At 40.2% G+C, this 26,513-nt stretch overlaps 2 protein-coding genes across 8 annotated transcripts in view; one reads left to right on the plus strand and one right to left on the minus strand.

Annotated features, from left to right (window-relative positions):
• B3GNT5 (UDP-GlcNAc:betaGal beta-1,3-N-acetylglucosaminyltransferase 5) overlaps positions 1-26,253 on the plus strand; it is a 40,230-nt gene extending 13,977 nt beyond the window's left edge. The window contains exons 1-4 of one of the 7 annotated variants that reach the window (XM_031047066.2): positions 1,439-1,567; positions 1,755-2,041; positions 2,423-2,928; positions 18,873-26,253. In XM_031047066.2, the coding sequence (XP_030902926.2) occupies positions 19,194-20,318 (1,125 nt within the window). In that variant the 5' untranslated portion in view covers positions 1,439-1,567; positions 1,755-2,041; positions 2,423-2,928; positions 18,873-19,193 and the 3' untranslated portion in view covers positions 20,319-26,253. Of the gene's footprint in view, positions 1-1,438; positions 1,568-1,754; positions 2,042-2,422; positions 2,929-18,872 lie in introns of those variants that run through there. The other 6 variants (XM_031047067.2, XM_031047065.2, XM_031047068.2 and 3 more) reach the window with 6 other exon arrangements.
• MCF2L2 (MCF.2 cell line derived transforming sequence-like 2) overlaps positions 1-26,513 on the minus strand; it is a 159,748-nt gene that overhangs the window by 67,490 nt on the left and 65,745 nt on the right. The window contains exon 15 of the mRNA XM_034064321.1: positions 24,568-24,656. Within this exon, the coding sequence (XP_033920212.1) occupies positions 24,568-24,656 (89 nt within the window). The remainder of the gene's footprint in view (positions 1-24,567; positions 24,657-26,513) is intronic.

A 26,513-nucleotide genomic window follows, 5' to 3' on the forward strand; every position in this document is an offset into this window, starting at 1 on the left:
CTATTATTTAAACACTGCTTAGGTAATATGCCAAATTTATGCAATGATCTAAAAACTTTTCCTTCTAGGGTGACCTGCCAGTTGTCAAGAATTGTATTTGGTCTTACTGCAGAATCAAAGAAAGATAATGATCTTAAAGGTCTTTTCCAACCTAGCTGATTCTATGATTCTATGTAATAAATGTTATCAAAGGCTGCCATGAAGTGTTTAGTCATATTAAGATATATGACAGGAGAAAGAAAGGAAAGATCAAGTGAAAAATTTGTTAGGCCTTGAAGTGTCTCCAAACAAAACCTGTGGTACAAAGCAACACTTCCTCCTGTGGGATAATTAACTGCTCAGGTTCTACCCTTGCTCTACTTTTGCCGGGCAGCCATGACAACAGTATCCTATCTCTGATTTTCTCTCTTCTGTGAGAAAACAATTCCTCACCTCACAAAGCTGTCACATTTATAGCTGCAAAGTGACAAACAGACACTAATTGTCATGATTGACATGCAATAGTTAAATTTCTATGAAGTCAATGATGAGGTCAGGAATGATTCAGATCAATCACAGTCATGTGAAAGAATGGGAGATACACAATGGGCTTGTGTTTGGTATTTACGTTCAGTGAGAAATCCAACAAACCATACAAGGCACTGCCTTATAGCAGCTTTTCAACCCAGTTAAATGAGTACTTTTTTTTTAAGCTAGTTTGCTCTTTACAAAAGTTTTGCCAAAGTGTATTTAAAGAAGGCATGTTAATAGCGCTTACCCTTGCGTTTTTTTTAATACTTCCGTCTCAGTCTACTGACCTTGGAGACTGACTTATTATTGATGTACTTCAATGAATCAGGCATTCCCCTCAAGATTATGCAAATAAGTTACCAAGGTTTGCAGGGAAGCTACAAGAGAAAAACACCCTAAACTCTACTCTTCCTTCTTCTGAAGATTTTCCACAAAAAAAGTGAAGTAAGTTTCACTGTGACCTACAAACTAACTGCCCAACAATGTTATTTTAGCCAACAGTGTTACTATTTTAGTTTAGATTTATTTAGCACCTCAGACACTTAGAGCAGCAGTTAGGTAAACTTTTATTGTGTGCATAAGACATTTTTAAACATGTAAGGATTTCTGAAGTACTAAAAAACATTACTTTTAGTGCTTTTGAGTGTGGTTGCAAGACAGTTACCCCACCTAGCATACTGGAATCTCACTCTCACCACCTCCTGGGGAGAGAGAAGTGTGATAAAGAAGATTGTATCGCTCTGGCACACCGGGAATGTGGGTAATCCCGAAGGCACCCAGTGTCGCAGGCGGCAGGGTGGTTACAGACAGCGGGACACCTGTGGAGATCTGGGGATCCGGGGCTGAGCCGGGGAGGAAGGGAAGGAGGGGAGGAGAGCAGTAGAAGGAGGAGAAGAAGGAGGAGGAAAGAAGGGAGGAGCCGATTGGCTCCCAGGGCCCAGGGAACTCATATGCTGCGAGCCGGCCCTGGGCTGGGCTGGTTTCTTGTCCCCAAGGAAGTAAGAAAAAAAAAAAAAAAGCAAGCAGAGGAGAAGCAGCTCGCTGCCTGGTTTTCTTGGTGAGATACGTAAATCTGTGCTGGGTGTTGTCCCGTTTCCCCGTGCTTTTAAAGTGTGTTCGCTTGCTCAAAGCAGCCGGGTTGTTCGTTCCTCAGCTATGTGTAAAGCGAGCAGCTGGGTAATTTAAATTTAAGCGAAAATACTGGTTTTCTAAATGCTTCTTTTCTCTTCTCTGTTTGGCTTCAGAGATCATTCTAAGGGCTGGTCTGTTCAGGAAGGAGGGTGTCTCACTTATCCTCGTTTCTGGAATTGCGGTTCCATATTTTGAACAAACAAGTTTTCCGGCTGCTTTGTTTAAAAGGTTTCTTCTGCAGACCGCATCCATTAACTCCGTGCGCGATTGCCTTGCGCCTGCCTTAAAGAAGGGGCTTGACGGGCCGTGGGATTTCCAATTTCTGTGATAAACAAGACCCAAGCTTCAGTGAAGTTCTACTGTCTGTTTTGTGTCACCTTCTAGCAGATTCCCCCCAAAGGTATGATCATTGTCTGGCGGTCGATTTTATTATTAAAAAAATATACTAGAAAAATGGGAGGGTGGAGCAGCAGAAAAGCCTTCAGAAGGTTTTTTGTGGCCTTTTCAGGGTCTTTCTCGTCCCCTGAGCAGTGGAGGGAAAACTCGAGGCCACCCGAGCACTGCGGTGAAATAGTTCATTCAAAGCAGTGCTGTTTCCTCCCGCCTCTTGTTTAATCGCCCTCCTGGGCTTCTATTTAGTGCCTTTTATTTTTTTTTTTTTCCTGCAGGAAAAGTGGGGTTTGTTTTGGTTTAAGGCAGGGAGTGTGGGTTTTTGTTTTTGTTTTTTTTTTTTTTACTTTTTTATTTTTTAATTGCTCTTCCTTAACTGTTCCCACCCAAGAAACTCGCAAATCCGGCCGGGAGTTTCTTCTCCGCTGAGCCCTGGGTTGCAACACGGGGACGCACTCCCGAAAGCGCTGCAGCAACCCTCCCCTGGCTTCTTTAGATCCCTAATTACCGCCGGGAGTTCGTCTCCCTGGTGGAAGCCGGCATGCAGGCCGCCGGCCGTCCCGCGGGAGCAGCCCTCCGTCAGTCTTTCGGGGACTCCATAGGAAAAATTGGCTTGGAAAAACGCATTAGGTGAAAGGGGGAGATGCTGGAAGCTTTCAAACCGCGCTAAGCAAAGCTGAAAACGGCTTCTTTTGTCTGTGCTCTTGGGCCGGCTGCGGAGTTTCAAACTGTAGGGTGGCGGCAGGGCGCGGCGGGAGGTGAGCTAGGGGCTGGGCCCCGCTTTGTGCCCCCGCCTGGCTGGAAGCTGGTCCCTTCCCCCCTCGCAGGCTGCTCCTGGGTTCGGCGGGTGCTCCGGGGGATGCGGATGGAGAAGGCGGAGTGGTGGGAAGGCTAACGGTGCGTTTGGGCCGATTTCGGGACTGGCGGGGGGCGGGACATGGACACACGGGACCTCCAGCCCCAACAGCGCGAGCTTCCGAGTATTTTCGAGCGGAAACCGGGACGCCTGGGTTTTAGAGGTTTTGGGGAGAGCTTTGGGCGGGGGGAGCTGTGGGAGCTCTGCCTGGGGAGTGGGGTGGCGGGGCCCCGAGGGAAAGGGGCGAATCGCATTGGCTCACCCCACTGTGGGGAGCACAGGAAACACCTGAGAGAACATTGGGAGAAGCAGCTTTAACTGCTTCCGAGAAAGATCCTGGAGTATGTACAGATGGAATACTATCTTTACTCCGATGTAAACAGCTCGAGTATAAGGCAGTGACAAAAAAAAAAAAAAAAAAAAAAAAAAAAAAAAAAAACAACAAAAACCAAACCACGTCTGTCATTCTAGTCCAGCTATGTAAAGTACTGGAGAACTCAGTACATGCTGCTTTCTTGCACTGCAGCATCCTCGCCCAGTGATTGCTGAGGCTTATGCCTGAGGATCTCAGCAGTAGCGTTAAAACTGAGACCAAGCCATTAGGCCTTAGCTCAAATAACGTTACTTTTTAGCATAAGTATGACTTAGCACTTTAAATATGAATGTGCACTCAACAGAGAGCCCCTCAGAGAGTGGGAACCTGCCCTTCTGGTGAGGCATAATAAACAATGCATTAGAATTCAGGCCTGTAGATGGCTCGCATCTGCTTCTGTAAATTGCTTCTAAGCAGGAACATCTGTAATGGTAAGATATGATAACAGTCTGAACAAAGAACTAAGCATGTAGCTCCAGGTATTAGTTGAAAGTTAAAAGGTAACCAATAGACTGTCATTGTAGCCCTAACCCCAGTGTGAGGTAGGATAAGAGGACTACAGTTATATAACTTGTCAAATTGTATGTATGGATGCTTTAGACACAATCATATTGAGATGAGAATGTAAAGTATAAGAAACCCTAGAATTTACTGTGCTTTGGAGGTGTGTATGGCGGTTTGAACCCCCATGTGCTCCCGGCACCAATAAAGGTCTGTGCTCTGCTTTACAGTGTGTACTGGGAAGTGATTTTTTTTTCTGAATCAAAACTACTAGCGGAACTGTTGAAATCTGTTTTGTGTGACGCAGTCTTGTTTTCGCTTTTCCACCCCAAAGAGGGAAGGGAAAATGGTGAGGTTAAGCAAAGGCATAGATTATTTTAAAAAAGGGAAAATGGTTGTAATCTAAGAGAGGATAAATGCCAGCTTTTCCTTGTTGGGCAGGAGACGTTAAGTGACTGTTGATAACAACAGCCATGGAATATTCTTCCAATGTTCCAGAAGGCTGGACATAGAGTTGGGTGTTGCTCTGGTATTACAGGAGTTCCTGATAATTCTGCACAGAACTAGTTTCACAGAAGCCCAATATCCATTATCTACAGAAATACAGTATCTTGGTAAAAATGTGGGAGTTTTTTACTTGTAAGGTTCTATTTTTCTCTGCTTAGAAATATACTAACAGTCTCTGCTTACTAGTTCTTTTTCATTGAGTGTATCAAACCTGGACTACTTTCTGCTTCCTCTAAGTTTCTAAATTATCGATAAGCAAACAAACTGCTGCCCAAAGCAGCAGTTGGGACAGTCTCTCTGACATCTGGCCAAACTGGAGTAGTGAGTACTGAACCAGTGAATGGTAATTCACCTACTGATTAGGGAGAAGCATGTGGATAACCCTGCAAGACATCATTTAACATTTGAAATGCCAGTGGCTTGTTTGGTGCTATTTTGCATCTACAGTGTTACAGCATCTAGGATGTACCAAGTGTTGCCTCATCTCCCATGGTTATCAGTTTGTGCCTGTGGAATTATCTAGGTAATCCTTTAATTTGAAGATGTCATTTACTGAGAGTACAGAAGTACTGAGGGGTTTTTGTTTGAGGAAGCTGCTGTTATTGCACTAGGTCTGCTGTGCCTTGCAGCTGGCAAGAAAGTGGTGAGAACCAGAAAGTGATGGATTAGCATGGCACTACCAGCTCTGCCTTCCATACAGTGCTTGCAGAGTTTAGTGAAGTACCTTCCTCAGCTTCCTAGGATATGCACATCTTGAGTGTGGCTATCTGATTATTCAGCAAAACTAACAAATCTTTCAGTTCCAGTGGAAAGCAGCATAGTCCACCTCTGTCAGGTTGGCAAGAAGTGATGGCAGTAGTTTCAACTGGTACAGGAGACATTGTGTATATGGAATCTCAGCAATATTCAGGAAATTGTCCTCATCCTGAACTGAATCTGTGCATTCCTGAGTCTTCAAAGACTACACTAATAGTCATGGACAATTGAGAGGCTTCCTCTCTTTTGTAAGATTTGCCCTTGGCAGAGAGGGGAGAAATGCTATAAAAGTATCTTTGAACTTAAATTCTGCAATGGGGAAACAATCAAAATTATGGAAATGGGATGATGAAAGACCTCTTTTGCTTTGGAATTGCAACTTTTTAGAATGAACCTGTACTTGTTCTGAAGTTTGCCTGGTGCCTAGGTGGCTGCATAGTCTGATCTTAAACTTAGATGGAATTGTGGCTTGGAGATGCTGCTACTACATGCCCAAATAGCTCAGGAAATCTAGCAGATCCCAAGACTGCTCAAACAACCTGTGAACACATGACCTCAAAAGGGTTGTAAGTGCTGAAGAGGGACATAAATTGCTAAGACCACAGATTGTAGGAGTTCCTGCCTTGTAGTACAGACCAAGTTTGCTTGCTGTAAACCAGTTTCATGAGGTCAAGCTTGACTGGTACCATCTCTAGATTGCTGGATGTAGTCTCAAACTTGAAAAAAAAATGTTTGGTCACTCAAAGCTCCCAGGAATGCTGCCATGCTCTGAAGATACACAGTTACCTCTTGTGTGAAGCAGCTCAGCCTCAGGTGCAGCAGCTTTGGAATAAAGAACCCCTTTTGTTAACACAGGCCACATTGTTGGAGGTGCTTGGGGATGTAATGGCAAAGGAAGAGATTTTAGCTGGTCCTTTTTATTTAGAGTTGATGAAAGCTGCTTTGAATTGAACTTGCTGTTGGCCCAGTAGGTCACTTTCTGCTTACATATCTTTTCCTGCTATATCCTTAAACTTCAGTTTCTTCCAGTTTCACTTCTGCTGAGGCCTGAAGAAGCTTGTGCTAATTGACTTAAACTGGCCTTTTTTCTTAGGGCAGGAAACTTACAGCTTTGCATCTTTAAACTGCTACTCAACATTCACCACTGCAGCCCCTTCCCCAGCCCTCAATTAGTGTTTTATTTTCATGGAATGTCCTTATCTTTTTCCATGGAAAAAGAAACAGAAGTGAATAGATTTTCTTCTACTTGACTTGATTTAGTAAAGAAAGATTAGTCTTTCACTTTGTGTTGTATACTGGGGTGTATAATCTGTGTGTTTTATCGGTGACACTAGACAAGAGTGCTTTTGGAACTCTTCCTTGTAACTTTCCTGACTTCCTATAAAATATTTATTCACTATATATATTAGTAGGAAACCCTTGTAGTGGATAATGGGGTGGCAAATGTGTATCATGCTTTAGACTGTTTTCTAAGGTTCTGGCTGCTTTGTCCAGAAGACCTGAGCAAAGTCTTGTGGTGATTACAAGTACTGACTTTCTATTGCATTGTTCTTAAAGCTCAGCTTTCTAGAATGATGCAGCTTCTTTCATGGATGCTTTTGTTCTTCCTCCTGCCTTACATCATCCCTGTCTTGTAAGTTCTGCTCCCATCTTTGTAGTTTCCTTCTAGAGTCCATATATGGGTGTTTTGTGGTCTGTATCCCAATAAATTCTGTTTGTAGTTTCTCTTTAACTCAGTTTCACTAAACTGTCATCACAGCAGTTCTCAGTTTGGTGCTGTGTGTATGCTAGTGCTGTATGTAGTACAGATTTTGGCCTTATGTTAATCTTGCATAGAAGTGTGTGCATATATACATGAGATGTATTTTTATATATATGAAGATACTATTTTTACTGGCTCTTCACATTTTAGTGTGACCTACTATCCATTTCTCCCAGGTTGAGACAAGTACTTCTGGTTAAATGCCATTGCACAAGCCCCCCCTTCACATCATTTACAAAGACTGTTGTCTTAGAGAAATCTTACTGTTTATTAAATATGTTGGGAGTGTTTTGCAGCTCCTTTGTTTGACTTTTCTTATCTGATTTGAATCTTGAAGCTAGGCCTGAGGAATTGCTTGTTTAGTCTCTGTTCTGTGGGTTGTTACAGCCAGTGATTTGTTAGCAGCTCTCAGGACACTTCAAGTGTGGTAAGCTAGAAACTGCAGGATGTGGTTCTTCACTGCTACTGCTTACTGTACTGTCATGTTTCTCTTAAGTGCATATAGAGGGTGTGGGTTTGGTTCTTTGCTTTTCTGTCATGAGCCATGTTTTCATAACAATGAAAAGTAGACAACTGCCTCCTGTTCAATACCTTGCTTCGTTGCGGGAAAGGCTGTATAAAAGGCTAAAATTCTCCTTGGTTCCCACAGAAGTAAGAGAGGATTAAAGGAATTCATCCCACCCAATTTGCAGACAGGCTTAAACAACTTTATATTCCAGCCAATCTGCAGTGCCTTTGTATATGCTGAGGTGGTTCTCAATCCACTTTATCATAGAATCATAGAATAGTTAGGATTGGAAAGGACCTCAAGATCATCTAGTTCCAACCCCCCTGCCGTGGGCAGGGACACCTCACACTAAACCATATCACCCAAGGCTTCATCCAACCTAGTCTTGAACACTGCCAGGGATGGAGCATTCATAACCTCCCTGGGCAACCCATTCCAGTGCCTCACCACCCTAACAGTAAAGAATTTCTTCCTTATATCCAGTCTAAACCTCTGCTGTTTAAGTTTCAACCCGTTACCCCTTGTCCTATCACTACAGTCCCTAATGAATAGTCCCTCCCCAGCATCCCTGTAGGCCCCCTTCAAATACTGGAAGGCTGCTCTGAGGTCTCCACGCAGCCTTCTCTTCTCCAGGCTGAACAGCCCCAACTTTCTCAGCCTGTCTTCATATGGGAGGTGCTCCAGGCCCCTGATCATCCTCATAAAAAACTGAGATGTGTATGTCTTCCTGTCTTGCTGGAAACAAACATGGACACGCTCAACATGAATATAGGAGAAGTCTTCTGTATTGAATCTGTTTTTAAATTTACAAAGAACCAACAGCTCTTTGTGTGGAATATTTGACTGTCTTATTAAACTTTTTAAAATGTGAAGACTACATTAAAGCCTTGAAATTTATGTAGTGGTATAAAATAATTGAACTAGACCTTAGTTTAACACTTCACTACTGCACTAAAGGAAAAGGTTAACTAGCCATATGAATCCAGATCTCATGGAAGTGCTGGAAGGTGGTGGCTTCTGTCAGCAGCTGTTGCAAATGCAGAAAACATTCTACTCTTAGTCCTTTTTGATCACCTGCTCTTCCAGTACACTTGGCTTTAGCAAAGTTTCCTTTGTTGCTATCTTTAACTCTCTCCCCAAAACTTACAATTACTCCCCAGGAAGTGGTATCTTTGACAGAGATAAATACCATCCAAAACTATTTAGTTCGTGCTCTCCAATCTATCTGATAGAAGTTTGATTTTACTGAAGCTACCTGTATGTCCTAACATAATGCTTCTAGCATGTTTATTCAGTTTCAACTTAAAACTATTTGGGGCTTTCCCATGGCATTGAAGACTGTGTGAATGCTCTAAGAATTACAGTCTGGAAGTTAGTACTTGGGAGAAATGGACAGTTTGTGTTTGCTAATTCAAGATGACGATTTGCCTAAATTCAAGGTGCTGTTTATGTAATTTTAAATTAATTAAAAAGGCAAGTTCTTTAACTTCTGTTGGTGTATCATGAATGACTATAGAAAATGCTTCTATAGAAAAATATTGTGTAAATATAGATATAAAAATAGTGTGTGAATAATACCTGCTTGTCAACTTGAAAACTTTGTTGGCGAGTTTGTTCCTGGAGTTTTCTCTGAATCAATTTATAGGAAAATAGTGTGTAAATAGTGTATAAATATATACTTCACTTTTGCACAGCATCTGCATATTTTGGAAGAGTTTTAGCAAATCAGTGCTGAAATACTCCAAATGGGAATAAATCCCTTGAGAAAATAAGTATAAATGCTAAACAAGAAGTGAATACATGGTCAGATAGACTGCTTGCTCGATTCAAATAGACAAATTTCCTATTAATAAAATCACCAGATGAGATTATCCAAGAAGCAGACAGGATTGTTAATAACTCTTCCATCAGCCCCAAGTAGAATACATTTCCTTCAGTTTAAGAGCTGCTAGCAGCTATGCACAGCAGTGAACAGGAGGGGGTGAGAATGAACAAGGCATGATTCTGTTATGGGCTGAGGTAAAAGGAAACGGTGTTCAATGACTATCTGTTCTTAAGTGCTTGTAAATCTGTGGGTGTATGGAACAATGAAGTGGCTTAAGCAATACTTGCTCTTGATTTCAAGAGGAGAGCTTTGAAGTGTGTGGCAGCTCTGCTACCTCTGTGGGGTTGATGAGGCTTTAGGGGGTCATCTTAAAGACATTCTCTTGCTCATAATTTTTCCCTCATCAGAAAAGTTATCTTTTAAATTTCATTGTATATGCAGATGCTTTCTTAGATATTGATAAAAGTATTGGTTTTCTTCAAAGAGCTGCTTCTTTTCTAGGCTGATCCTATACTTGCTTTAAGAGGAGTATCTTAAATTACCAGGAGGCCTTTGCATGTAGGTGTGTGATTTGCTAAGATACATCTCTGTACATTCAGTCTAGCATTACACCTTGTGCTTGCTTAGTGTGTATATATGGTGGGGAAAGCATGGCCTTGATATTGAAGAAAAGGGTACTTCTCTGACACAGAGAAAATTACTCTATACTGGACTCTATTACAGGACTGGAACCTGATTTGCTCCTTAATTTCTATGATGGCATATAAAGAACTGAAAAATAGGCAGTGTTCTTGACTTCATGATGTGGGTCACCTTAGTGAAAAAGTTTTTAACAAAAGTGATATTGGCTCTTACTGACCAGGTATTATTAGTATGGGAACCAGCACTAGTGTTTTGCAGCCCAGCCTCCTCCAAATTCTGTGTATGTGGTTTGCAGGTAGACAAGTAAACCTGCAGGCTTGTCTCCCAGGTCCCTACTTTAGGTTTGGGAACATAAATTACTGAAGCAAAAAGATTTGAGGCAAAAAGGTGTGATCCAGGACTTTGCTCAATTCTATAGAGTATAAATGGTGTCTGGATGGAAGTTTGCATGCTACTTGGCTAAGGTTGATGAGCCATGCTTGAGATCGAGAGGCAGGTTTATTCAGCTGAGCCAATTTGCAAAGACTAGATGGGATGATACTCTGTGGATTCATGAGTTCACATATCTGTGCTAACTTAAATCTGGAGACAGCTAGTCTAACAACACTAAAAACCCACCAGTTCCTGTAGCCTGTAAGTTAACCAGTATTTGTCTTGACTTTAATTGCAACAGGTTTTATCATCATTGGTCTAACTGAAAGAAGAAAAAAAGAACAGAAACCTATTTTCTAACCTACAAATTGAACATGCCATTGGTCAGTCTTCCTGCCTTAGTGTCTGCATGCTATTGATGCATGTAACATCCAAATTTTAACTGTAAACTTTTGTTGCAATATGGGATATCCTTCTTGAATTTGATGCTGAATTTGGATCACAGGCTAGAGTATTTTCTGAGGAAGAGAAATAGACTGGAGAGCAGATGAGAGACTATTTGCTCTGGAGTGGAAAACTTAAAACATGGAACTAGGATAGAAAAGTCTAGGCTTGTTTAGAAAGGGCCATAGTACAACAGAGTTAGCCTTTTGTTTAAATGAATCTTTTATACACTTTCTAACTCACTGGTCTGTTGTTTTTTGCCCTTTTTTTGTTTGTTTATTTGGTTGGGGTTTTTTTTGCTTGGGTTTTGTGTTGTTTTTTTAAATGTATTCTAACTAAGGAAAACAGCTTTAAAGTGAGGCCCCACAGAAAGGCAGCTTAAACTAATCTTGCAATTGGTGTGTCGGTCTTTGACTTTCTCTCTTAGTTTGGCAGTTAGCATGGAAAAAGTCTGCCTGAGATAGTTGTTGAGCTTGATCTTCAGGTATGGCCTGTAGAGTGGAACAGAAATCACTTTAGGTTTGTGAGGAAAATAGGCAGGATATAACATCTCTAGATCTAGCTGCAAATAAATATTTGAATGGGCTTACTTAGAACAGGCAGCTGAAAGAATTACCAATTAGGTGAGGCTCTGATGTTGTAGCTCTTCAGTGTTAACAAACAGGGATTCAGCCTTAATGTGTAACTAGAGAATTTGCATTTTCTTGTCTACCAGTGTTGAGCTTTGGACTGGATCCTCCACTGCTTGCTATTTCACAATTGCTTTCTCTAGTATGGGGAAGAGCATTTTCTTCAATCTTCAGCTCAAAGCTGCCATGTGTAACAGGATGTCCTTCTTGCAAGGTTATCAGGAATACACTTTTGTAGAGAGGTGAATACACTAATGTGGGATTGAAAGCAGTAGCAAGCTAGCCTGTTTTGTAATGCCTTACCCACTTTTGCAGGCAAAATGTATTTACAATATTCTGAGATTAAGTGATATATGGTCACTAGAAAATTCCTTGTACCACTTGTAGAGAAGCTTCCAGATAAGGTTCCAAATATGAACAGAAATTACCTACTATAAAATTGGAGGGTGGGAGGCTTTCTGGAGGCTATAAAAAGTGCTGACTCAGAAGCAGGAAAAACGGGTGCTGTGCAACTGGTTTTGATACTTAAGCTCTGCCATCCACACCTGACAGGGTAACATTAACAGCTGCAGTTAATATGCTCTGCCTCTGCCACATGCTTTTGCCTTAGTACATGGGAGTTGAAAGGGACATGTACCAATTTGGCATGTCTTTAAATACTGGCACTGTAAAAGTGATCTTACGTAAATGCAGACTGTTGTTCAGCATAGCATTAGAGCTCATCACTGGCATCTGCTGAAACAAATGCAATGGGTTGTACAAACGGTACCATTGCAGCCTTTGTAGCTGTGTTTTAGAGCTCTGAGTTGTCTGCATGGAAGTTAAGAACTTCGTTACTCCTCAGAAAATAAGGGCATGCAGCGACAATCATGTCACTGCCAGACTCTGAAACTTTGGAATATTATCATTAATGTCAGTATAAAGAATTGTCTCTTTTAACCCAATCTGCTGAACACAAAGCAAAAAACTTCACGTTGCTTGTGCATTTTGTGCAGAACCCCTTGAACTAAATGACTCATGTTTTGCACGCTTTTATTATGGAAAATGCAGTGCTCCCTTCTAGTTTGTATGGGGAAGAGTCCACAGTGGATACCCTAAGTTAAATCAACTGAAAATTGCAGTCTAAATATAGATAGATTGATGCTTCAAATATGTGATTCTGCTCTGCTCCTGCTACCTGTACAAAAGCTATTTCAAGGAACTGATCCTGATGAAAGCAATATAAGAAGGCAAGTCTGGCCTTTTTGGCTGATGTCTCCAGTTTTATTTCCTTACAGCAGCTGGGAAGCTTACTGCTCATTTTAGAGTTATTTCCCAAGTTTCCCCTCTCCATTTCCACCCAGTAATTATAGCAAGTGCAAACCCTCTCTAGAAACTAACATCTCTGCTGGCAGCTAGCTGTTTCCTGGCAGAGATTCTGCTTCCAGCTCTGAAGGAGTTGAAGTGCTTCATTCAATTACCATCTAATTCTCTGCTATCCTTCAAACAAAGAACGCTTCAGAGATTGCCCCAGCATTTAGAAGTGTTACATATCAATGAGAAGCACCAATTGGTTACAGCTTTCAATGTCTTATTTTTGTTACTGCAGTTATTTCTGATGCAAAGCTTCCCTGGCAGAAGTGCTGTACTTAAATGTCATTTTGGGTTTGTTTTGGTTTTGTTTGTTTTTAGGTTGTGGGGGGTTTGGTTTTTTATTTGGGGGGCAGGGGGTATGAGGTTGGGGTTTTTTTTTGTTGGTTTGTTGTTTTGTTTTTTTTTTGGGGGGGGGTGCGTGGGTTTTTTTGCCTTTTTAATAAGGGGATTGCTCTTAATGGAGCAACTTCAGAATCGTGTTCACCTTCAGAAAATCAGGTGTCTGAGCAATCTAAGACCTCAACGCATGCATAAAAAGTCTCTAAGAATGCTGATTCTACCATCCCAGGAAACTGTACCCTGTCTGCAAGTTGCTAAAGAACTTGCAATCAAATATGAGAACGGAGAATATGGGTTAAATATTCTTGAAGCAATTTTGAAAGCTACTGTCAGTCCTCCCTGCACTAATGTTCCTTATTAGTGCGAGATCTGTGATCTGCCTCTAAACTTTACATAGATCTTTACAGCATTAGAATGTTTTGGTTTTTTTTCATTTTTAACCCCATTGTCATTTTGACTATATTTCCCTAAAAGGATATCTATCCAGTTTGCCTTCAATTTCTCACCAGTTTTGTACAGAGCAAGGTGTAACACTGGAAGTTTTGATATTACTTGAAATTATTTTCTTTGCAGGCTCTGTGCTTGTGTTTTCTTTCCATCTTGGTGCTTGCAAACTATGAATGAAGGCTTAGTTGACTAAGTACCCTTTTTTCCCTAAAATTAACTTCTGTCACTATGGCAGGAAATCCTAGAAGTATCAGGGGTATAACTTGCTCAGTGTTCTGCTCAGGTCTCTTTTGAGACAGCTCATGTATAAGAGGAACCTGAAGATTAGTTTCAAATCAACTTATTATACACTAAGTTTCTTCAGATAGTGGGGAGTGCAGGAGGAGGACACAGGCCAGGGTAGAAATGACAGCATACCTCATGAAGGCATATGTTAGCAATGGGAAAATGGTCAGAAGAGCCTGGGTTTCGTAATCTTGTAGCTAAAGCTGTAAGCAGCAATGTCCATTCAGGCTTTGCTCCCATTAATTTAGGCACATACTTTCTTACCCTTTAATTAGTCAGTTGGAAGAGAAAATCTTGATAAACATGTAACTTTGTGTCTCGATGGCTTATTTGATGTGCTAACTGGACTAGATTTCCTTTGGTCTTTTGGTGTGTAAGCAGTACATAAGTCGTAACTATTTAAATTACTCAGAAACCAAACAGAGCAAAAAAAAAAAAATTAAGCTCTACTTAAACAAAACTCCCAAATATGCCAAAACATGCGTTCTTTGAACCCTGTAGCTCCTTTCTAAACAGATTTTTGAAAGCTTCACGAAATTCCAACCTGCCCTTTTCAGGATTGCTTCTTTGTTACACTAGGCTTGACAGAACTGTCTGAATTTAAATCCAGGTAGGGCTAGTCTTCATCCCTGCAGCTTTAACTGAAGTGTGTCTGCTTCTCTGTCATCTCTGTGGACACATTTCATTAATGCTGTAGAAGTGGTGTTGCAGCTTAGGTTCATGTGACATCTGAAGTCTTGCAGCAGGATAGAGCATCTCTGCAATGTGCCTTCTTACCTGGACATCCCACTCCACTATCAAACAAGCTGATTTGGAGTAGCTCATATGACAGGAATATCCTAACTTTAGCCCAAAAGTCTGTCCTAAGGCTTCAAATTTTCTGTCGTAATACACAGCCTGTTAGCCTAAGAACTAAAAAGACCGAAAGCTTTAGAAACAATGTGTATTACATCTGGTTCTACAAAGGAAATCCTTGAGTCCTGTTGTGCACTTAGGTTAGGCTCTAGATACAGCTTGACCTGAATCAACCAAGTATCAATTCTGATACTTCAGGGTTTCAGCAAGCTGCTTTTGAAGGGAAAAGGCTGTTGATGAGCTGTTGATTGGCTGGTTGAGCAACCACATAAGCTCCAGAGCTATTGCAAGCTGTAAAAGGTCAATTCGGTGAGGATGAGAGGGCAGGGTTGGGGAAAGAGCGAGACCCAAACTGACAGCAGTAAGCTTCTGATTGATCTCAACAATCACATAGAATTGCACCCTTAAACTAAGTGGTTGTTTGATACAGCTAACAAGATACAGACACAAGAGATTCAGCAGTTCTTCAGGTGACTGATGTTTGAAACTAGGCAATATTTGAGGTGTTCCTTCTTGTATATCTTCCGAGCTTTCTTTATCTAAGAGTTGTTGATGGTAGCTACAAGCTGATAGTATAAACTGGTTCTATTTAAAATAGTGTTTCCTGGAATATCCTGCACTGCCTGGGAAAGCCTTGTGATCTAAACTTATCTTTTGTCTGAGGCAGAAGGAATGAAATATATATAATCTATTAGAAATTAATTGAAGCCCCACCTGTGTATTGTACCACATGAGAAAATTTGGAGCTGAGAGTTATGGTGTGTTCCCTCTGGACAATCTTAGTTGGTCTCTCTCAGATTTAGGTTTTATCAGAGTGGTGGTAGTTGGAAAAAATCTCCATGTTGGAAAGTCTTTTTGTTGTCTCTTCATGGTTCTTCCCATGAAGGTCTGTCTCTGGTTTTTCACATTTGAAGTGTCTTTAAGTTTCTTTAGGGCCTCTATTGTCTGCTTCTCCTCAGTGGACTTTCCAAAACTGTTTTACTTCTACCCTGAAATTAGCTTAAAACTGACGTTTTTTTCAAATATTGACTGCCGTGAACACTGAAAGTAGCTCCCTGAAAGATCTGCTTTTCTGCAGTGGTCACTCTACAGACTCTGGAGTTTGCATAACAAACTGTGCTAGCTTCACTTTCATCCCAAAATATATGCTGAATGCAAAGTACAGAATTGTAAACATTTGCTACATTAAAATGAAAGTAATGTTTGTGGAAATACCAAAAGGTTATATAACAAACTTGTTCAGGGAACAGCGGGATTGTTGCAGGGTGAAGAAAAGCTTGCAGTTCTTGCAACTGGGGAAAGTTGTGAATCTTAAATCTACTCGCAAGGAAGGCAGCTATAGAAACTGTACTTTGTTCTCCCATTTTCTCTCCAATCTTAGAGTGAATCTAAAAGCTTCCAAGCCATAAGCAAGCAAATGCATACCAAGAGACAAAAAACCTTAATCATAGTCAGAAAAATTACCATCAAGTGTGTTTCTATCTCTGTTTCACCACTCTTTCTCTTGCTAGGAGAACATACTGGTGTGTTTGGTAGTGTGGCTGGCTTTTTCTTCCTCAGAATTATGAGAATCAGCTGGTAATGAATAGCTCCTATGGTGACTCAGTCTGTTCCCTTGTTAAGGGAAGGGGCATGACTAAGCCCAAAGAATGTGTGTTGCAAATGGGCTATAAAAAATTCTGAAAAGGAAAGAGATTATTTGTGTACAGACACCTTCAAAGTCAGTCTTCAGGCTTTTTTTGAGGGAGGTGGGCAGCTAGATATAGGCCTCCTCAAATTTCATCAGTATTGCTCATCCATATATATACATTATCAAATAGCAATTTAAAGTTTTAACTGAGAGGTATGTTTCTGAAGAGGATTCTGAACTTCTCTCCACTAAAGACTGATCTAATTCCCTTGAACTAGAGTAAGGAAATGACAGACCAGACTGATCCAGACTGCAGTCAGCTGACTTTATGGCTTGCTTTTTCTTCAAGCAAAAGCTTAAGTTTTCTTCCCAGCATTCCTGACTTCCAGGGATTGGGGTGCTAGGGAGCAGAAAACTCAGTCTATGTGCATCTCTTGTCCCCTGATATCTGTTCCATAATTAAAGCTGTTTCTGTTGTCACTTGTGTTTTGTGGTGGGTTTCTAATGGTTTGGTCAATGGTGGGGTAGTGATTGTTTTTTTGGTGAGGTTTTTTTGATTAGCGGATTTTTGTTTGTTTGTGGGTTGGTTTTGTTTTGGGAGGGGTTTGGGGTTTCTTTTGGGTGTGTGTGTGTGTGTTGCTTCTCCTTTCTCTCCCTCCACCTGGGGACTTTTATTGTTACCTAGTGGCAATAACTATCATGTAGGTTAGTTTCACTGCTAGTCCTCAGTGACCTCTGTCACTTTGTGGTGTTAACTGCTGCTGTCTTTTACCAGATGACATGGGCAATTGCAGGCTGTTGCCAAAACACATTAGCCAAGTGTAATCTAAAATAGTTCTTCTGTGTATTCCTGTGTTTACCAAGGTAAACTTTGCTTCAAGCGGTTAAACAGATTTTCCTCCTGCTCCCTTTACTTTCAGAAAAGTTAGACAGCTGCTTTTAAGCTATCATGAAGGTTGAGCTTTTTTTTTTTAGACTTTGTAAATGCAACTTGGGGAGATGATGCTGCAGCATTTGTGCTAACTGGCCAATTTCAAGCAGAATACAGATTTTTGGAAATGAGCACACAAGTTGGAGGGGGAAACTAGAACTTATCCTCACTCTCAGGAAGTTAGTGAGTGTCATCAGACCCACTCCTCCAAAAGGAGCTATCAAATATCTGGATTTCTGAAATACTGCAGCTTGTTTGCATCTCATCTGCAAGAGTAAGCTTTGCAATAGCATTATGTTGTAAAGTTGCTGTGTTGATAACTCTGGGGTGCATTGTTTAACTTCCTGTTTTCAAAATAAAAAGGGTTTAAACTGATACTATAAAAAGCGCTGACTTCTGTTCACCAAACTGCCCATACAGCTTTTCTGTTGTGCACTATAATCTGCAATCCTCAACTGCACCAGTGCATAGTTTCCATTTTGAGGAGGCAGTCCTCTCTCTGTGGTAGATAACTACACCACAAAATTGCTCAAAGTTTTCTTATCTCTATAGTCTGTTGCAGTCTCATCATGCTATCTAGTTGCAAGACCTCAAATGGGTAAACCAATTTCAAAACGTGTTGCATGTGACTTCAAATGTAATAATGGTAGCTTTTGTTCTCTTGCTTTGGGGGTTGTGTTTTTGTCTTAGAGGTGCTTAGCTTGTGGGGTGCCATTCTTTTTATGCTGCTAGTCTGATATTTCTTGCCTGACAGGAAGCATGCTCAATTGTTGGGGTTGTACAGGATGAGCAGGTAGCTGCTACTTCAGGCTGTTCTTGTTTATTAGATAGGAGAGACAACTAGCTACAAGAACTGAATTTTACAAAATGTGGAGTGAGAAGGCTGGATTTGAGTGGCTTTTTGTGCGTTGGATACTTCACTAAGAACTAGCTGGTAGCAGAGATGGCAGTGCTGCATTGTTAACTGTCTGATCTTAATAGTTGTATCTATGACAGGGGTCCCTACCTGAAGAGTCTGGTACAGATTACTGCGTAACTGACCTCTGCACTACAGCTCGGGTTACAAATAGTCCTTATCTGCTGGCCGTGGTAGTCACACGGCTGCTTCCCTCCCACAGCCCTGCCTGGGGGGTCGAGGCAGGGGAGCAATGCCGCGCTGGGGCCCTGGGTGCTACCACGGCCGGAGCAGCGAGCCACCGATATAGGAGACGAGGCGACGTGCAGGCAGCGCCTTCCCTCAGGGCGGAGCCGGCCGCCCCGTGAGGAGCTGAGGCACGGGAGGCCCTGCCTAACCGGCGCAGTGCGGCCTGCAGCCAAGGTGAAGGGAGGGCTGCGCCGCTTGACTCCATTCTCTTCGGGCCCGGGCCCTTCTCTCCGGGTGGCCGGTAGGGGTGAGGGAGGTGAAGCCCTCTGGGGCTCCCCAGTGCTCCCACATCCAGGAGCAGTCCCAGATCTCTGCGTGGGGCTTGCTGTCAAATAGACCACCCAAAGACAACTTGTAAGCCCAGTCATTTGCAGGGTGTGTCTTCCTTCCAAGCTTAGAGGAATGAAAACAAAATGTCATCCGTTGGTTAGTGGCAATGGATTTTTCTAAGAATGAGCTCCTTGTGCAGAACTGAAACCTCTGTGTCAGGTTCTCCTTCAACAGCTTCCTGCAAGCTTGCTCTGTGCCACTGAAAACCTCTAAGGTGCTGCCAGGCTTATTTGTAGGGGTGGGTGGTGATGGGGAGTGTCTGAGTAGTCAGCTCAGTTTCATGACCAAACCTAAAATCTGATATGTTAATGACAGCTGACTAAAACTTTTCTCCTCTCCCACCTCTTTACAGTTGGCAGGTATTCATCTTCATGGAGACAAACACATGAGAAGATCCAATCAGAAGTGTGGTGGTCAACTCAAGATGCCCAAGGGAAAATACTCATCTACAAGCCTCGTCTTTCAAAACTGCATTCTTTCAGTCAAAGAAAAACATTTTTGGAGAAAGATGACTTGCGAACAAAGCTGGCTTTGCAAGGATGCTGAATGAAAGACAACATGCCTTACAATGGACACTTATCTTGAAGGGGTGACACTGTGCTCTTAAACTGAAACACAAGCACTGTGAAAACTGATCCTGAACAAGAATAAGGATCATAGAAACTGCATCAGAATGTTTGTTAGTCCCAGGAGAGTCAGAAAATGCCATTTTTTGCAGATATTTGCCACGTGCTTCATCCTGTGTCTCATGATTTTTTGGGGACCATTTGATAATCACATTGTGAGCCATATGAAGTCCTACTCATACAGATACCTCATAAATAGCTACCATTTTGTGAATGACAGCCTGTCTATCAACAGGGATAACTTGGACAGAGTATCAAGCTACCAGTACTTGATCAACCACAGCGGGAAATGTCAGCAACAGGATGTCCTTCTCCTGTTGTTTGTGAAGACTTCTCCTGAAAACCGTCATCGAAGAGATGCAATTAGACAAACTTGGGGAAATGAGAAGTATGTTCATTCTAAACTTAATGCCACCATTAAAACTCTCTTTGCTTTAGGACGACCAACAGATCACCTGCTGCAAAGAGAACTTCGACTGGAAGACCAGAAATACAATGATTTGATTCAGCAAGACTTCTTGGATACTTTTCACAATCTTACTCTTAAATTGCTATTGCAGTTTAGCTGGGTGAATGCCTACTGTCCTCATGCCAGGTTCATTATGTCTGCAGATGATGATATCTTTATCCATATGCCAAATCTTGTTGCTTATCTCCAAAGTCTAGCACAAATGGGTGTTCAAGATCTCTGGATTGGTCGTGTCCATCGCGGATCCCCTCCCGTAAGAGATAAGAGTAGCAAATACTATGTTCCATATGAAATGTACCAGTGGCCCTCTTATCCTGACTACACAGCTGGAGCTGCGTATGTAATATCAAATGATGTAGCAGCTAAAGTATATGAGGCTTCATTGACTCTCAATACAAGTCTTTATATAGATGATGTTTTCATGGGTCTCTGTGCAAATAAAATGGGAATTGTACCACAACATCATGTATTTTTTTCTGGGGAAGGAAAGGCTCCGTATCATCCCTGCATTTATAACAAAATGATGACATCTCATGGACATGTATATGATCTTCAACAGTTATGGAAGCAGGCTACAAATCCTAAAGTTAAAAAGTTCTCTTCGGGAGTTTGGGGTAGAATATACTGCAGGATAGTCAATATAATGCTTCTCTGTAAACTATACTATGAGGACACATATCCTTGTTCAGCTGCATTTGCTTAATACTTGAATATCTGTGTTGAAGATCCACTGAGCCAAAACAGAGCAACAACTTTTTAGCTGTTTATTCAAAAGATAAAGAGGTAAAATTCACATTTGAAAATGGGGTGGGGAGGAAAGAAGGTCCTAAATCCTATCCAGAAACTTACTGGAATAGCTCTCCTATTATACTGCAACTTTTTACATTGTAGCCTGGTTTTTTACTCTTGAAGGGATGAAAGTCTGGATTAAATAACTAATGGACTTGACTTCTACACTTTGAAATGCATGGTGAAAATGTGTTACTTTGAACTTGTCAGTAAAGCTATGTGAACTATGTTTTTGTCAGTAAAGCTGTGTGAACTAAGGCACATGATAAAAGTCTGCTATAACAAAATGGAATAGACATTTTAAAACACAAAGGAAAGTAAAACTGACTTGATGAATGAGACTTGCAGCAGTTTAAGGCAAAATACTACAAATATTCAGCATTTCTCAGTGCTTCACAGAAAGTAAGTCTAGACCTGTACAACTGACAGTGAATGCTAGAAGTGAAGAGCTACTACAGTCCTTTTCTCAAAGCTCCCTAAACCTCTGAAATAGGGAAATGGTGTTTGAGTGCCCTCTGACTTGGTTGTTTTAACAAAGGAGCTTCCTTTAGAACTTGAAAAAAAAAACAAACCAAAAATAAAATATTACTCCATGTAGCTGGTTTTGCTAATCTTTCTGCCTTCGGAAAACTGAAGCAGTATATTTAAACAATCCAATTGTTAATAAGCTAAATGAGTTTCCTTTTACAATGCTTCAGTTTTCCAGTATTCATGGTACTAAAAAGTAAGCAGAAGTCCCTGACAATGTTACTTACAGCTAATTTAAAACTTAAAAAGTTTAAAAGGTAAAATGTCATTCTTGTACTAACAAAGAGAGACGGTATTTTCTGCGCAAATTTTGACTTCACAGTGAAGGGGTAAGGAAATGGTGATCCACAGAAATTCAGTACACAAATCAAAATCACTAAAATATTTCTCCTGGAGTCTTAAATACAAGATTGTCTTTAAAATGTCAGGGTAGTTTGTGTCCACAACCCCCTGTATCTTGAATATGTTTTAATGGTAATATCACCTGCATGAGAAACAGAACACCTGTGTGTTGTAAATTGGGCTAGAACTAAGTGATACTCAAACATCAACTATTATAAGTTGTATTGTGGTGCCATATAAATATTTCAGTGAACCAAAGCTCTAGCATGTCTGCAGTCTTTTCTTGTATAGCTCACTAATGGTGTTTTCACGGACTCTCAGGATAGGTATTTTAGCTGCTAATTGCCAAACCTGTGGTAGCTGTTTCTGAAGTAGACACCACTCACACAAGGTACAGTCAGATATTGCTTTTGAACTCATTTATTTGATGGGAACAAGCTTTAGTGGGGAACTACTTCTGAATGCTTGATTGAATCAAGTTTATCAGCAGAGAAATTATAATGCAAAAGCTCACAAATTATCAAGCCTCTGTTCGAAATATACTAATTACAGAAGCAATACTACTTGCTTTTGGTCTAAAACTAGCCTTTTTCTTCTGTCTGAAATTTCTCACTGTGTGCATTACTGATCTGTGTCTTCTTACTTTACCGTAGAACAGCTATACAAGACTTGGCATCTTTAAGCTGCAAGTAGTAAACTTTATTTAAATGACTGCTACTGTTCTTGGAGCTGTGCTGCAGGTTTTAATGGTTTGAAAAGCTAATGGTACATGTTCGCATAGACAGAATACAGGATTGAGTTTGCTGACTGTTCTCTAGGCTGCCGTTTCAGATGGATGGTAGGTAGCTATTGGAATGAAGTGAAATATGTAACTTTCTATAATTGGTTTTCCAGAAGGAAAAGAATAAGAATCCTAACTGAACCCAAATGTTGGGTATATAAAGAGCCCAGAGATATATCATCAATGTCAGAATGATTGAAGGATTTAACAGCTGTACCTCAGAAAGAACAAATCCAGCTCCTGTTCTTGCCAGAACAGATTGATTATAGTACTAACACCCCCCGCAAACAAAACCCAAAACACCAAAACACACACTGAAGAGCAACCACCCCAAGACAACCCTAGATGTATATAACCTGTTGGCTTATGGAGAATTAAATCCACATATAGAAAAAGTAGTATTCTATACTGAAGGAAAGCTGCTTCATCTGATCTCTGACCTGTTGTGAGCCATTTAAATTAAGCTGCACAGCAAAATGCCCTGCTAGAAAAAGCCACCCTATTCAAGGCATGGAAAGAGGGTCTTCATATGCAGTATTGCAACCAAAATGGTCTATTAGGACTACATTTTTTTCCAGCATAACTATGTGTTGGTATTTATTGTTTTCACTCACACAGGCAAATGTAAAGTAAGTTTAAAGTAGCTTAAATTAACATTTAAAACACTGATTAATGTTGTTTGCCATTATCTGAAAGTCCCTTTTGACCATTGAAATATTTTGGTTTACAGCTGGTTTGACTTTTAAGTTGCTTCTTAATCTTAAAAGAGCCTTGATGTTTGTAGTATGCATTTTCTTTTGCTGCAGTGAAAAGAAGTTGCTTGCTGAATAAAAAAGAAAGCATGAAGGCACTCCTTTTCAAAAAATGGAGACGCTAGAAAGCTTCTTATTTTCCAGTTCTAAACTTTGACTTAAGATCTGTACACCTTTATCTAGAACCTTTTTTAACAATAGTCTCGGTGCTCCAATGCAGGGCTGTCAGGTTTTACTTCTGCAAATAAAACTGTATCAGCCTGAATGGTCACTCGTCATTGAGTTTGACATTGTTGCACAGAATATTTAATGCTATTTTTTTACCTATTTGTTTGGTTTGCATCAGTTTCCCTTTGATATTACTAATTTTTATACAGAATATTCAATATTTATTCTTAAACTTTGCTCTGTACCACAAAAAGACAATTGTTTTGTAAAACTTGTTTTGAATAAACAGATATTTCTTTTAAGAAACAAAACAACAAAACAAAGGTAAATATCTCTTGTTGCTTTCTTTGTAACTGACAGGCTTACCTCTGATGTGCTGAAATGCTATTCTGAGATCCCTCTTGTTAGAGGATTTCAAACTGCTTTCCCCCCTCCTTTCCCCTGCTTTCTTTCTATTCTGCCTTGAATCAAACCTTTTGTAGAACAAAAGGTGAAGTAAGTGTTCTTGAGAAAAGAGACAGCTCAAAAATTTGTTTACCAAGTTTCTAGGTCTAAAGTTGTGTAAAACCTCCAAATATTAGAAGCTTTATTTGTTAATATTAACTCAAAAGTTGTATGCTCTCTTCCTGTAATCATTCCTCAAGAGATGTGTATCTAAATAACTTCTGTTTCAGATCACACTTAGCACCTTTTGAAAGCTAGCTGCTGGTTTGGAGACCAGTCATAATATTTTCATAGGGTGCAACTAAGATAGTAATAAGTTACATTTTTGTATGTGCCTGCAATTTGTCTAGCAAAATAGACAAGCTACTGTTTTTAGAAATGTAGTCTTTTACATCAAGTAATTTCAGTGTATACCTGTGTGAGAGAGAGGCATAATGTAGGTATAAACTATCTAAATCATACTGAAGAAGAGAACAAAGAAAGTTATGTCAGTGAGGACTGTGGGTTTTGACTTGTTGCAGGGCGGGTCTTTTTGTGGGTCTTTTTTGGTGTGGTTTTTTTTTTTAGTTGCTCCCTTTGGCCTAGAAACAGTGCAGTTCAACTAAATTAAACTGAGTTTGCTCGGTACTCTCTGTTAAACTAAATGACTTAACTATTTGGTGGTTTAGAATACATCATTAATAATCTTTTTCTCAAGACTTCACAGAAAGGGAGAAAAGATTATTGGTTGCATTTAATGAAAACAGAAGCTTCTCAAAAGCATATAGTCAAACATGAATATCCTGAACACAGTGAGGTTAATATGGCTTCTTTTGGTAAATACATGCAAGGTTTATTCTAATGACTTCTCGTGTCACGTAATTAATGCTTCCAAGAAAAACAACAACAAAAAACAAACAAAAAAAAAAAAAAAAAAAAAAAAAAACCCCACAACCAGAAACCCCAACTAAACCACTAACCCCAAACAAAAGAGAAATCTTGCTTGCTTTTCCAGCTTGATAGACTGTGTATAAATGTATGTCTATAAGCATTTCAGGGTCTTGATTATATCTAAATAGTGAACTTAAATCATATAAAATGTACTAAAAATGCAGTTACTTGCACTCTAAGAACAACAAAAAGATACTGGTTCACATGTGCAGCCTTACCTCCTCCTTGTTGACAAGTTCTCATCACTTTCACTCATCACAAGGACTCTGCTAGATCCTCCTTGGCTGGCTTCATGCATCACTTCAATCTGAATAAAAAAGAACACAGTAAAACGGAAAATACTTAATTGCTGATGTTGTTACTTACAGAATTTTTAACTTTTAAAAATAATAAAACCAGATCCTACCTAGTCTAGTAAGTCACTGGACAAGTTAAAATAATTCTAGATGTGTAGATTGTAAATCAAGACTACTATATTTTTCTGCTTTCTTGCTCAGTATTGGTGTGGGAGGCATTCTTGACTCCAGGCAGTGCCTTTATGTTTTTCTGCCACAGAAGGTGCATTATCTCCTAATGTAGATAGTTGCAGACATAACTTTCTTTTCCTTAGACTCTGAAATACTATGGTTTTTTGTTTCCTGCCTGAAGCCAGCCCAAAGACTTCACGTTTTCAGAGTTCTTTTTACAGTACCATCTGAAGACGCATGGGGAAACTGTCTTGTGCCTCTGAGAAGTGCCTTTGTACTAGCAGCAGTATTATGTAAGTACATATGCGCTCAAATACTGAGCACATTATATATTTGCAAGGGCTGTCCCCAAGTTGTAAGGGACTGAAGATTTTTACATAATATTTTGAGAAACATTAACCTTCTTCCTTGTACAGTCTTGCAAAGTTGGATTATTTCAACTGTGCTCCAGGCAAGTTGTAAGCAGGCTTTTCCTCCTTTTGCCTGTGGTTTTAAAAGTACAAAGTACTACTGGGGTTTACATGAAGGCCATCTCTTCAAATTCAGTGAAACAACTCAGTGGCTATGTTTGCAGTTAATCCAAGACAATATCTAAACTCCAGCAGAGTCTTTTAGGTTCCTGAGCACTTTCATTTTTAAGGGCTGATTCTAGCGGGGGGAAAAAGCAGTGGCCTTTCTTACCGTCTGTGTAGCCAAATTCATTAGCTGGTTGGTGATGATGGAATCCATTGATAAACTATACTCACATGAACTAGTGTCAGAAGTAAAATACAAGGAAATTCTGTAGCAACAATAGGAGGGAAGGAGAGTGGGCATAATTTGCATTGTAGTCTTGTAAAGTAGATTTAAAAATGAATGAATGGATGTTTTCATAAAGCCTGTACCAGGTTGTTGCATATACCTAACTGTGGGAGGAATGCAGCTGATCACCTGCATTACTGATGAGAATAAGACTGATTCCAAAGTCACTTTATATGAGTTTAGATAAACGTGAGAACAGCTGTATGATACTGGTGATAACTAGATTTTGGGTTGTGCTTATTAGTGAAGCTGTAAGGCTCTTTTGGCCATTTCAGAAAATGTATTTAATTTAATTTTTGCCTTTTACCTTTGGGAAATAAAGGTCAAATGTGTCAGCAAGTCAGGGTATGAATAATAGAAGAGTTGGGTTGAAGTAGCTTGCATTATATCAAAAGTTTAATAGAATTGTGCCAGGTAAACACTTGATAAATTTTTAGCTTTTTGTGCCTCAGGGTAACACTATTCCTCCCCTTTTCCCTTCTGAATATTTCCATCCTCCCAGAAAATAAAAACCAATAAACTAACAACCCCCCAAAACAACTAATTCTAATCCCGTTAGTGCAGAAATCACATACAGATCAGATCAAACCATTTTTTAATTTTTAAAGCAAAGTAGCACTTTCATGTGTGACTGTTACTGGTGTAAGAAGTGCCAAAGTATGAGTCTTGTTCTGTGGATTACTCATTAAAAATTGCAAAGTCAAAAATGTTTACTTTAAGAATATCTTCATTAATAGTGGGCTAAAGTGGCAATCACCCAGGGAGTTTTCATCATAAAATGTGATCTCTGTTACTGGATATGTTCTCTTACAGGGCTCACCTGTAAAAAACACCTTTAAAATAACTAATGGCCTATGAAAAAGTTAACTGCAACTGCAGGGGCTAATGTGTCATCT

The sequence above is a fragment of the Melopsittacus undulatus genome, chromosome 6, assembly GCF_012275295.1.
Source record: "Melopsittacus undulatus isolate bMelUnd1 chromosome 6, bMelUnd1.mat.Z, whole genome shotgun sequence".
Classification (NCBI taxonomy): Eukaryota; Metazoa; Chordata; class Aves; order Psittaciformes; family Psittaculidae; genus Melopsittacus; species Melopsittacus undulatus.